Here is a 12,836-nt window from a genome sequence, read left to right as displayed (position 1 = left end):
TTAGTTCAGGTTTATACACTTTGAACAATATAAAGGGCTATACAGTACTGTTTATGCCAACACGTGCACACACACAGAAGTCCCTTTGGTGCCCTCATAAATTACCAGAAATCACAAAAATCCTTAACTCAAACAACCATATTGCTATAAGGGGCTTACTTCTTACGTCTTACTTCTTTCTGCTCCTTTTTGTTCATTATTTAAAATGTTATGTTTATTGTTTTTTGTTTGACCTTAAATGAATGAATTGAAAACAAACAAATAGTAAACATTTTAAAGAGTAAAATCCACTTACAGTACAATGCCATCAGCAAATTAGAGAGGAGAGAAAGTGGAGCAGGCAAAGGGGGAAAGGGAGGGGGTTGGGGGAAGAGGCCGTGTGTGCGTGTGTGTGCGCGCGCGCGCTCTTGGAAGAGGTCCGCTGAATGAGAGGTAGTATTCTCCTCTGTTGCGAAATTAGTCCGCTTTGGCATATTTTTTTTCAGAAGAGTTCGTTCTCATCACAACTAAAAACTTGCTGTAGTATTTAGTCAGCTTCCTCAATCTCTTCATTATGAGCAAGCAAAAAATGGCTGCCAGCAGGACACAAAATAGATGAATGAAGCGTTCATACACAGAGACATGGTTCGCACACAGGGGCATATTTTCGCCACCTAAAAGTTTGCAAACCAAAAGGTTTGCAAATAGAGGGGTACGTAAATCAAGGTTCCACTACATGTATATATACCCTAGTGTAACAGGGTTTAGTGCATGTGCCTCACAATACTAAGGTCCTTGGTTTGATCCCCGGGCTCGGGGTCTTTCTGTGTGGAGTTTGCATGTTGTCCCCGTGACTGCGTGGGTTCCCTCTGGGTACTCCGGCTTCCTCCCACTTCCAAAGACATGCACCTGGGGATAGGTTGATTGGCAACACTAAATTGGCCCTAGTGTGTGAATGTGAGTGTGAATGTTGTCTACCTGCGATGAGGTGGCGACTTGTCCAGGGTGTAACCCACCCTCCGCTCGAGTGTAGCCGAGCATCACCCCCAGAGGGACAAACGGTAGAAGATGGATGGACATTTAACATAACATTTAGGATCTGTCCTTTGGCATTTAACATGTTATACAGGACATGTAACATCTGTAACATTTTATATTTTACTACATGCTAATATTTAGTATCCAACAACATGTAACATTAAGCATGTGCATCATTCTGTTTGTTGTGAAGGATCAGCTGATGAGCAGTGAGGTTCTCACCATGTTGACTGACTGGAGCCCTGCCCACAGCGGCGAGCAAAAAGAGAGAGCCGCCATGCTGTCACGCTCGGAGGTAAAAAAAAAAAAATCTTCTTTTTTTTTTAAAGATCCACATGTGTCAAATCAGGTTGTGTGATGACCGCGAAGCCGTGCGATCCATGACATAAAGTACAAGTCATCACTTTTTTCTTGTAATTCGCTGCTGAAGGCTTTGGTTGTTTGTGCAGCGATGAGATAGAATAGGATTAGAATAAGGGGGAAATTATATGGTTGCGGTGTAGATACAAAAAGTCCACAAAAATAATGTGAAAACAAGAGGGAAACGTCAAAGAACACAAAGGACATAAAAGACATTAAAAAAGTACAGAGCTGATGGAACGAGCTGCCACTTCAGCGGCGCCATTTCTACATACAGCTAAAACCCCCAAAAGATAAACAATGAGCAAATACATATTGTGCAACATGCATAGACACACAACAAAACAAAACCACCATTTCAACACCCAATTACTGTACACTGCGGTGGACCTCTGCAGTGCTCCACAATCTTGTCTGATGGGTTGGGGGGACGCACGGCCAGAGACAGGAACAGGCCCAACGAAGCAACCAAGAGAGCTGACTTCGTCCGAGGCTGCCCTCTAACCCCCTGCCAATGTCCGCCCGTGAGGATGAGCGAGAATCTGTATAGGGAGTGTCCAATACATGCTCATCCAGCTCCATGAAGCTCATCCTTCCCGGTACTCAACGCTAGCACCACATCCGCATCTCCTTCGGTATCTACGGGGACTGGTGTGGCAGAGAGCCAGCAGTTTGTCTCTGGTGCAAACATGGCCATGGCCAAAAGGCAAAAAAAACACCAAAAAGCACAGCAGAACTAATGAAAGGGCCACCCCTTGTTGTGCAGTCCCGAAAGGCAAAAACACACGAAAACAAGAGGGTAACATCAAGAACACGGAAGATACACAAGAGCGCAGAAATTCTGCAACCAGCAGCCAATACAGCAACGCTATCTTGGAAAAAAATATTTGTGATAAATGAGTGGATTGTTAAATGGAATCACACATTGATTATTAATTCTGGTCATCAATAACCTAACTGGACATGTAGCATGTACAACAGGAGTGTCCGGAGTGCGGCTCAGGGGTCCTTTGGGGCCTTAAGATGTTTTTTATTGGCTCCCAATACTTTGCAGAAACAAAATGAAACAAAGCCCGCATCAAGACATTACAATACCCTTAAAATGGCTCCTAACCAAAATGATCGATTACCTTGGCCTTGTAGTAATTGATCTTTGATGTGCCATGTAAATACACATGCTACGTTTTACAGGATTTTAAAGCCTGCAATAAGGTGATTAGACTTAGACAAACTTTAATGATCCACAAGGGAAATTGATCAAATTTTTAAGCATAATAATACAAAATTATATTAATAATAATTATAATAATAGTAATATTATGGACAATAATTATAGAAAATACATATGTGAAATACTGAAGAACAATAGTAGTGGTAAAATTAACCATTTCAAGAGGATCTTTTGTCATAAATAACAAACAAAAAACGTTTTTTCTTGAAATATATTTTTTGTTAGCGTGTTAATGGGTTAAAATCAAAATCGCCCCACACCTTTCACCCCTGCTGTCCAACACACATCCCAGCAGGCACAAGACATTAAAACAATGTTGAGAACTTGTGGAATTAGGTCCTGACATTGACCAACATAATGTTGAAACAACATGCTTTTTGACGAGGTTGAATCAATGTTGGGTTCTGACGATGATTTAACCATTGAATTTTGGTCATTTCTCAAACAAAATTCTACAAGACAAATACAACTTTGAAACAACATGCTTTTTGACTACGTTTATTTAATGTCAGGTTGTGAGGTTGATTTGACCTTTTAAGTTTGGTCATTTCCCAAACCACCAACATGGATGGTTGGGAAATGGGAACGGAACAATTTCCCTTGTGGATCATTAAAGTTTGTCTAAGTCTAAGAATCCAACATTGGACATCAACTCAACTATTTTGCAACGTTGTTTCAAAGTCAGTTTTAAAGGACATGTATGTATGATCAACGTATCAATGTCTTGTGCCTGCTGGGATATTGTGTATTCAAAAAGTCATGCATTGTCATCTTGTCAAGGATCAGCTGATGAGCAGCGAGGTGATCTCCATGTTTACCGACCGCAGCCCGGCCTACAGCGGCGAGCACAAGGACAGAGCCGCCATGCTGTCACGCTCAGAGGTAAACACCGGTCGCACACAGCTGCACAATGTTTGACAGCTTGGTAAATTGACGAATGTGGTGTCAGTTCTTCAGTCGAGGGGCCATGGAAGACGGAAAGATGGGGCCTGTCAGCTCTGCCCCCAATGAAGAGTTGACATCACGTGATGTGTTCAGGACCACGGAGATGAGATGGTTTTTGACTTCAGCTCCCATGATGGCTACGCCCTCAAAGACAGACAGCGGCCATCCGGACGAGGCAAGAGACAAACACCTGCTATGGCACCCACAAGGCGGTACGGCAGATTTTGATGCATCAATTTTGTACTCAAGCAGATACGGGGCCACAGTCCACAGAGTGGCTTTCAGCCGGTGCATCGGTGTCTCAGCTGGGTCCTGGACGATGGTGAGCCGGGCGGCTTCCCCCTGGTTGGACAGGAAGTGTGGTGGTGCCGACAGCCCCTCGATGCCGCCGAGGAAAACCTTCAAAAGAGAAGCAACCCCTTTGAGGTGCACTAACATTTAGCACGAGGTGCACAAGGTGGCCAAGTTCCCCAGTTAACTTGATATTCACACATAAACTATAACAATATTTATCTTTTTGTTCATTTGTTGGCAGAAACACGCAGTTGAAGCAGTCAGCGAGTCATCGTGAACTTTCTTCTTTTCTGTCAGCTTTAGCGAGTCATGACTCAGAGATTTTAACACACAACCAGAAGTTCATTGCAAACAATCACTTTTATTGATTTCTTTCGCAAGAACTTCAACTTTTATTGATTTGAAATGATATTTTTAACCTGAAAGTGAATGTTTTAATTTACTCCACAGAAATATCTTTAATGTAAAAATGAAAACCATACCGTCTTTATTGTATTCTTACTCTATTTTCTTCTTCTCCTTCCCTGGTGTTTATCTCAAAGTGCACTTATTTATTTGCTACTGTTATGTAGAAATATTTGCTAATAAAATGTTTATTTATGGTTTTAATAGAGTTGCACATATTCATTCATTCACATGTTGTCGTTTTATGAATGCTAATTAAAAGTGACATGTGTAGGAGAGGAAGTGATGTCAGTAGAGCTTCATTGAGGCCTCAAAGAGACTGCTCAAGTCGTCTTCGCTGTGTTCTCGAGGAGAAAGTTTGGTCACTCGCTCCTAAAAGCAAAAACATATCGACTTAACAAGTTGGATCTTCTCATGGAACCAAAGCAAGCGTAGCAGCCTAGACAACCTGAGGAATAGTTCCTTGGACCAGCGCTGGGATGTCGTCTTTGCCGTAGCCCACAGCGGCCAGGCCGTCCTCAACCTGCAGCTCAAACAGGAAGTGACGCAGTGTGTCAGCCAGCACAGCGCCGGCGTCTGCCCGTTTCACTTGACTGATGTCGGCGCCTGAACGCAACACATCATTCTATGAATGTCTGCACTTTAAAACAACACATGATTTATTGAATGTCTGCAATTGGAATGCAACAAATTATTCCTGTACTCTGCACCTGAATACCAAAAATCATTAAATGTCTACCAGAATGCAACACAACATTCCTTAAAGGGGAACATTATCACAATTTCAGAAGGGTTAAAACCATTAAAAATCAGCTCCCAGTGGCTTAATTTATTTTTCGAAGTTTTTTTTCAAAATTTTACCCATCACGCAATATCCCTAAAAAAAGCTTCAAAGTGCCTGATTTTAACCATCGTTAGATACACCCGTCCATTTTCCTGTGACGTCACACAGTGATGCCAATACAAACAAACATGGCGGATAGAACAGCAAGGTATAGCGACATTAGCTCGGATTCAGACTCGGATTTCAGCGGCTTAAGCGATTCAACAGATTACGCATGTATTGAAACGGATGGTTGTAGTGTGGAGGCAGGTAGCGAAAACGAAATTGAAGAAGAAACTGAAGCTATTGAGCCATATCGGTTTGAACCGTATGCAAGCGAAACCGACGAAAATGACACGACAGCCAGCGACACGGGAGAAAGCGAGGACGAATTCGGCGATCGCCTTCTAACCAACGATTGGTATGTGTTTGTTTGGCATTAAAGGAAACTAACAACTATGAACTAGGTTTACAGCATATGAAATACATTTGGCAACAACATGCACTTTGAGAGTGCAGACAGCCCATTTCAGGCGCGCTAAGAACATATATTTTTCCACGATTTCAGCACTCAGGTTAACCATACCTAAATAGACACAAAATACTGCATTACACAAGACTACCCGAATGTACTCGAATGATTGAAAAGAATAAATGTTTTTAAGCTAAATTATTGGTAAACACAGTTTATGTATAATAATTTACGTAAAACCGCGAGTAATGAATAAAGTTTTCATCAATTAATATATTCTGTAGACATACCCTCATCCGCTCTCTTTTCCTGAAAGCTGATCTGTCCAGTTTTGGAGTTGATGTCAGCATCTGCTTTGAGTGTCGCAGGATATCCACACATTCTTGCCATCTCTGTCGTAGCATAGCTTCCGTCGGTAAAGTGTGGGAACAAACGACTGACCATTTCGTCGGCTTTCCCCACAGCCTCGTATTTTGAACAAATTTCGTCCAATTTCTTGCCACTTTCGCATCTTTGGGCCACTGGTGGAACTTGAATCCGTCCCTGTTCGTGTTGTTACACCCTCCGACAACACACCGACGAAAGTGAGAAAATGGCGGATTGCTTCCCGATGTGACGTCACATTGTGACGTCATCGCTCCGAGAGCGAATAATAGAAAGGCGTTTAATTCGCCAAAATTCACCCATTTAGAGTTCGGAAATCGGTTAAAAAAAAATATGGTCTTTTTTCTGCAACATCAAGGTATATATTGACGCTTACATAGGTCTGGTGATAATGTTCCCCTTTAAAAGTCTGCACCTGAACGCAGCACATTTTTTAATGTGCACCTCAAGGCAAAACATGGATGTGTAACATTAAAGGGTGATTGATCAGTACCAAGAATCTCTGCAGCTTCCAGATGACGTTCAGGACACATTGGCGCTGTGAAAGTGAAGACAGCCGGCGCCGTCAGAACCACAGAGAGGCCATGAGGCTGAGGATGCACACGCACGCACACAATGTTAACAATCTGCTTCGTGATCGAACCATTCATTTGATATCACAGAGAAGTCATGACAGTGCTTGACTGACCACCAGTGGGTGCTCAACATCGTATCCCTCGGCTTTGTGGGTCTTCACATTCCCAGCGATTGGATACGACATCCCGTGACTGCGGAACAAACGACAGCTTTCATTTTAAACAAGACAACACACAAAATAATTTCTTACCAAAGATGGACGCCTGCATTTCCGAATCCGATGCCAGCAAACACGCTTGCCAGGTGCATGCTGGAGCGAGCTTCCAGGTCCTCAGGATCCCGTACGGCGCTGCCGCCACACACAAAATAAAAGAGCACACACACAAAGAGGAACACTGCATGCAAAGGAGGATATATTTTTCACCGTTTCATGTACTTGGCGACCACGTTGAGGGCGTGGCGCGACCAAACATCGCTGATTGGGTTGCTGCCCTGGTAAGCGGGTCGGTTTATGGGGTTCTCGGGGCAGGGGGCACGTTGGTGATACGGCAGAGCGGTGTACGACTCCAGCGCGTGGCTGCAACAAGCACATGGGAATTAGGTCAAAGCTGTGGCCGCCAAAATGAGGCCATCGTTCAAAAGCGACCACTGACCAGAGCACGTCAAAGCCGCTGTTGGCTGCGACCCTACTGGGCATGCTCAGTGTGTGTATGGGATCCACCACCCCCAAAGTGGGTCGAATGGCTCTGCTGGCGATACCTGACCACAATTAGCCAATCAGAGACGTGCTGGTCGCAGATGGGCGGGGCTATGTGTCTTTACCTGTTTTAGCCCTCAGAGGCTCATAGTCAAAGATGGCCACGCCTGTGGTCTCACTGCCGGTGCCGGCGGTTGTTGGAACTGAGGGGCAAAAGAGCTTACAGGTTGATGGCGTCTCACTGGTTGCCACAGGGACCTCCATGACGTTGCCGTTACCTGCAATGAGTGGCTTTAAAGGTCCCATAATGGGCTTCCCTTTGCCGATGGGCGCATTGACGAAGTCCAGGAAGTCTGCGTCAGGGTGACACGAGTACAGATTGGCTGCCTTGCACGTGTCAATCACAGAGCCACCGCCCACCGCCACGAACACGTCGAATGAGCCGTTCTTGGCAAATGAGATGGCGTCTTTAAAACTGCAATACAAACGCACTTGAACGATGGTCGCCAATCAGATAATCAGGACACATCAGTGGGCGTGCCTTACCTACTGTCTGTGGGTTCCACCCGCACGCCGTCGTAGATTTTGTACTCAACGCTGTTCTTGGTGAGAGACTCGAGGACCGCCTGGACTGGCGGAAGGCATGAGAGGTTTTTGTCGGTCATCACGCACACGTTCCGGGCGCCGAGGTTTTGTAGGTCCTGCACAAGAACCGCGTTTATGCAGAGTGTGAATCTGTTTCTGATACAGATGATGTGGTTACCATGCCGATTTCCCTGCTGACTCCTTCTCCGTAACGGATGTTGGAACTCGCCATCTGACACAAAACACATTTCATCACCATGACAAATACTTTCTCTTCCATCAAGCTCAAATGGTGTGCGCTACCTCGAAGGCATAGTCCGTTTTTCGGGTGCTGCATGTCACAGCTGCAGAGGAACACCAAGGTGATTAATATGCTGATAATCAATCAATCATTTTCAATGACTCATTGATTGAGCTGAGAATGCATGTTTACCTTGATGGAATGTGTTGGAGTGAGCTGGACACCTGCATCTGTACACATACACAAACACACACACCTGCTCATTGGCCTAGTGGTTAGTGTCCGCCCTGAGATCGGTAGGTCATGAGTTCAAACCCCGGCCGAGTCATACCAAAGACTATAAAAATGGGATCCATTCCCTCCCTGCTTGGGACTCAGCATCAAGGGTTGGAATTGGGGGTTAAATCACCAAAACATGATTCCCGGGCGTGGCCACCGCTGCTGCTCACTGCTCCCCTCACCTCCCAGGGGGTGATCAAGGGTGATGGGTCAAATGCAGAGAATAATTTCGCCACACCTAGTGTGTGTGTGACAATCATTGGTACTTAAACTTTAACTTTTCTATGAATTCATTAAAGACATAAAGTTATTTAATTCTAATATTTGACATTTTATTAAAATAAACCAAACCCCTGTAGGAGGGTCATCCTCCACCAGAAGATTTTTTTGTGATTTTCACATACAAATATTGAAGATCTTTGCTCCTTCTCAACTCTGTGGTAATATTCTTTTTACAAAATACAACCAATAGTACATTAATGCTCAATCTTACTTGTGAAAAGTAATCCCCCGATTCCTATTTTCAACAGTCCGCTCATTTGAGCAGGAAAACGCTGAACACCAGCCCTGTCAACTGTCAGTTTAGGCTGCTCGCCGGCTCCTCATCACCACTTCAAGATGGCGGCCGAATTTCTCGCGTCACAGCAGCCAATGCTGCGTCTACTTATAAGATGTCTGTTGTTATAACGTCATTGCAAACACGGCAATCTGTTGCGTCCACTGCAGTTCGCTACTTTATTCATACATTTTGTCAAGTGATTTTTTTTTAAGCAGGGTTGCATGAGGTACCTACACATAACGTTACATTAGTCAATGTATCACACACAGTAACGTAACGTTAGACGGCAAGCAGCACCGCGTATTTTAGCCACCTACACAAAGACAAACATAGTCAAATAAAGGTCAGTTAAAATGTATACTATATTAAGAATATGTGTACTGTACATATTGCATAGGGCCCTGACATCTAAAAAGTACAACTCTGTTCATTGTTATGTTCATGTATTTGTTATGTTTTTCATGTGTACGCACACATCAACACACATACAGTATGAGATGAGATCAATGAGATAAGGTAAGAACAGGATAGAAACTGTTGTGGAACTAGTTACAATGCAATATGCCATGGAAATACAATGTTAACACTTATGTGCAAATAAGTACAGTTGCACTTGTTTTTTCAAATGTGTTTATTCTGTAAAGGAATGAGTTAAATGTTTAAAATGACTGGTTAATAGTGCTATTATGAAGTGCAATGTCAGCACTATTTTTTTTCCTGCAATTTCAAATGCACTTGTTTTAATAAATAAATACAGGATTTTAAAAGCATATACAATCTGTGTAAATATATTAGTCTGTGGTTAAAAGGACTTGAAAGTGTCACGGCGGGGTCTTTGCAACTTACTGCGAGGTTTGTTCAAACTGACTATTCCGGACAAGGCTTGCAGGTAGGAACATATTTATTAATCTTAAACACTCAAAGAAGCACCAAAAAACAGAAAACAAGTCAAAGGAAATACGTGCCAATCGCACTCAAAGCTAACGCTTAGCATAGGCTAGGAGACAAGCAAAACTTAGCACTGGAATAATGAACTAACAAATCTTGCGTGACAATAGCGGAAAGCAAACAAAGAAGCCAGGACGAGTGACCGGAAAAGGCAGGCTTAAATAGTGTCTCTGATGAGCAACAGGTGAGCGCCCCGAACGCAAGAGGCAGGTGAAAATCATAAGTAACCATGGCGACTAAACAAACTCAGGAGGTGCACAAACAGGAACTAAAAGAGTCCAAAACAAACAGAAAACACAAAACATGATCTGTACCACGGATCATGACAGAAAGGACTCGAAACTCTAAATGCAGGACTTGGGACTTGACTTGAGACTTTCCAGTCTTGACTTTGGACTTGACTCGGGACTTGCCTGTCTTGACTCGGGACTTGAGGGCAAAGACTTGAGACTTACTTATGACTTGCAAAACAATGACTTGGTCCCACCTCTGCCTATAACCCATCAGATACTAAAGCCAAAACAAAACATATTTCTAGCTAAAATGAGCAAAAAACAAAAGTCTATGGAGAGATTTTTTGCAAAGGAAAAGGGCCAGGGGCTCCCACTAATTGAATGTTATGGTGAGTTTTTTCATGTATTAATTTCTCATGCACTTATTTGCTATATCTTTCTGCCACACGAAAAAGGCCGGTCCGTGAAAATAATGCCTACATTTAACCGGTCCCTGGTGCAAAAAAGGTTGGGGACCCTTGCACTAGATGACCCTTAAGAGCAGGGGTCTCAGACACACGGCCCGCGGGCCAATTGCGGCCCGCAAGACGTTATTTTGCAGCCCCCACCTTAACATGAAAGTTTAATGTTAGTGCGGCTCGCAAGTTTTAAATGAATGGCGCTTGACAGGGTTGTGTGTAGAGCTGAAGGAATCTACCAATCACGGTGTGCTGTATGGCTCTCGACAATATTGAGGGCGGGCCGTGATGGCACTGCCTTTAGCGTCCTCTGCAACCTGTCGTCGTGCCGTCTTTTCTCCATACAAACAGCGTGCCGGCCCAGTCACATGTTGTATGCGGCTTCTACACACACACGTAAGTGACTGCAAGACGTACTTGGTCAACAACCATACAGGTCACGCTGAGGGTGGCCGTATAAACAACTTTAACACTGTTACAAATATGTGCCACACTGTGAACCCACACCAAACAAGAATGACAAACACATTTCGGGAGAACATCCGCACCGTAACACAACATAAACACAACAGAACAAATACCCAGAATCTTTTGCAGCCCTAACTCTTCCGGGCTACAATATACACCCTTGCTACCACCAAACCCCGCCTCCCCCCAACCCCAAACATGTCTTTTTCAAAGTCTGCAGTGAAGAGAAAGATTAGTGATGAGCAAAGATAATTCCAGGAAAAGTGGGAGATGCAATATTTCTTTGTTGAGCACAGGAGCACCACGACGTGCACAAGGAATACAATTTAAAATGTCATTATACAACTAGACATGCTGAGGAGTATGCAAAATACCAGGGAGATGAGAGAGTGAACCCGGTTGCAAATTTTAAAACCAGTCTACTGAGGCAACAAGATTTCTTCAAGAAAGCAACCGAAAAGAGCGATGCAGCAGTCAAAGCTAGCTACATGGTGAGTGAGATGGTTGCTAGGGCGGGAAAGCCATTCAAAAAAGGTGAATTCATTAAAAAGTGCATGTTAGATTTTTTTTTTTTAATCTTTTCTTGCGGCCCAGCCTCACCCAGTTTCTGCATCCAGTGGCCCCCAGCTAAATTGAGTTTGAGACCTCTGCTTAAGAGGGTTACACATACAATAAAGTACATAATGTACTGTTGAGCTACCCTTTAAAAAGCTTCAATCTACCCCAAACCACAACTTATGGTTGCCAAAGTACTATCTCCTAAGGGTTTTCTAGTCATTTATGTTTTGTCAAATGTTTTTTTCTCACGAAACGTTTCCAATCCTGACTCAAACCAATACGAGTTCAAAGGTTACTACATTCTATAGGTTAGATAAATGCTTACATGAACCGTTACATAATGCCAAAATGTTTAAAATATAAGCTTATTCCAATATATCTACGCAGTTAACGTGACGCGGGAGTCAGGTGACGTATCAACAAGTGTCTTTTGTAATAACAAGTTACTTACGCCGCGTGCTTGAGCAGCGTCAGCAGGCGAACGACTCGGTCACGTGCAGCCATCTTCCACTCTTCTTCTACTTCCACTTCTTCTTCTTCTTTAGCAGCCCCTCTACTATCTTCGGTGGTTCTTCCAGCGTCTCTTCTGGCGCTTTAGGCTAGTACATTTTTCTTAGAAAAGTACTCTTATTGTCTTTCTTTCTGTATAATTCATCTTATAATGCTAATGATATCCGCCATTGTTTAGATATGCTATTTTACAAGAAAGCCAAGCACAGACGATGTCTGGGTGGTAACTATGACGCACTGTCCAACAGCGTACCCTTGTGGCCACAGGTTATATTACATACAACAACACTAATCATATCATGAGATTTATGGGGTGCTTAATGTAAAAGTTCAGTCACACTTTTCTGGCAGATTTTTCTCGGATTTAACTCACTTTTCTCAGATTTAGCTGATTTTCATCACATTTAAGTTTACATTAAATATATCTAAATGTTAAATCTAAACCTAAATATTAAATATAAACTTAAATCTATACATGAACACTAAATGTTAAATCTAAACCTAAATGTTGAATCCAAATCTAAATGTGAGAGCTAAATGTTAAATGTGAGCGCTAAATGTTAAATCTAAACCTAAATGTTGAATCTAAACCTGAATCTGAAATCTAGATCAAAATCTAAATGTGAGCGCTAAATGTTAAATTGAAATCTAAATGTAAAATCTAAACCTAAATGTTAAATATAAATCTTAAATCTACATGTGAGCACCAAATGTCAAATCTAAATCTAAATGTTGAATCTAAACCTAAATCTGAAATCTAAATCAAAATCTAGATGTCAGCGCTAAATGTTGA

The 12,836-nt window shown here is 42.8% G+C and overlaps 2 protein-coding genes across 7 annotated transcripts in view; one reads left to right on the top strand and one right to left on the bottom strand.

Annotated features, from left to right (window-relative positions):
* LOC133618650 (uncharacterized) overlaps positions 1 to 4,233 on the top strand; it is a 7,471-nt gene extending 3,238 nt beyond the window's left edge. For 2 of the 6 annotated variants that reach the window (XM_061979206.2, XM_061979205.2), the window contains exons 7-11: positions 1,211 to 1,312; positions 3,389 to 3,490; positions 3,558 to 3,728; positions 3,803 to 3,979; positions 4,089 to 4,233. In XM_061979206.2, the coding sequence (XP_061835190.1) occupies positions 1,211 to 1,312; positions 3,389 to 3,490; positions 3,558 to 3,728; positions 3,803 to 3,979; positions 4,089 to 4,124 (588 nt within the window). In that variant the 3' untranslated portion in view covers positions 4,125 to 4,233. Of the gene's footprint in view, positions 1 to 1,210; positions 1,313 to 3,388; positions 3,491 to 3,557; positions 3,729 to 3,802 lie in introns of all 6 variants that reach the window. The other 4 variants (XM_061979207.2, XM_061979210.2, XM_061979211.2 and 1 more) reach the window with 4 other exon arrangements.
* A 244-nt stretch (positions 4,234 to 4,477) lies between these two features.
* On the bottom strand, positions 4,478 to 12,273 carry adhfe1 (alcohol dehydrogenase iron containing 1). The gene is made up of 14 exons (XM_061979204.2): positions 11,985 to 12,273; positions 8,223 to 8,260; positions 8,093 to 8,133; positions 7,968 to 8,021; positions 7,751 to 7,905; positions 7,483 to 7,679; positions 7,330 to 7,407; positions 7,161 to 7,266; positions 6,932 to 7,084; positions 6,758 to 6,856; positions 6,620 to 6,698; positions 6,425 to 6,521; positions 4,701 to 4,858; positions 4,478 to 4,624 (listed from the first exon to the last, which is right to left on the bottom strand). The coding sequence occupies exons 1-14, from the start codon at positions 12,035 to 12,037 to the stop codon at positions 4,541 to 4,543; spliced, it is 1,392 nt and encodes a 463-aa protein (XP_061835188.1). The 5' UTR covers positions 12,038 to 12,273; the 3' UTR covers positions 4,478 to 4,540.
* Positions 12,274 to 12,836: the final 563 nt, after the last annotated feature.

This window comes from Nerophis lumbriciformis, linkage group LG19 (genome assembly GCF_033978685.3).
Source record: "Nerophis lumbriciformis linkage group LG19, RoL_Nlum_v2.1, whole genome shotgun sequence".
In the NCBI taxonomy this organism is placed as follows: Eukaryota; Metazoa; Chordata; class Actinopteri; order Syngnathiformes; family Syngnathidae; genus Nerophis; species Nerophis lumbriciformis.
Note: the sequence above shows the minus strand (reverse complement) of the source record. Positions and strands in the feature narration are given on the sequence as shown.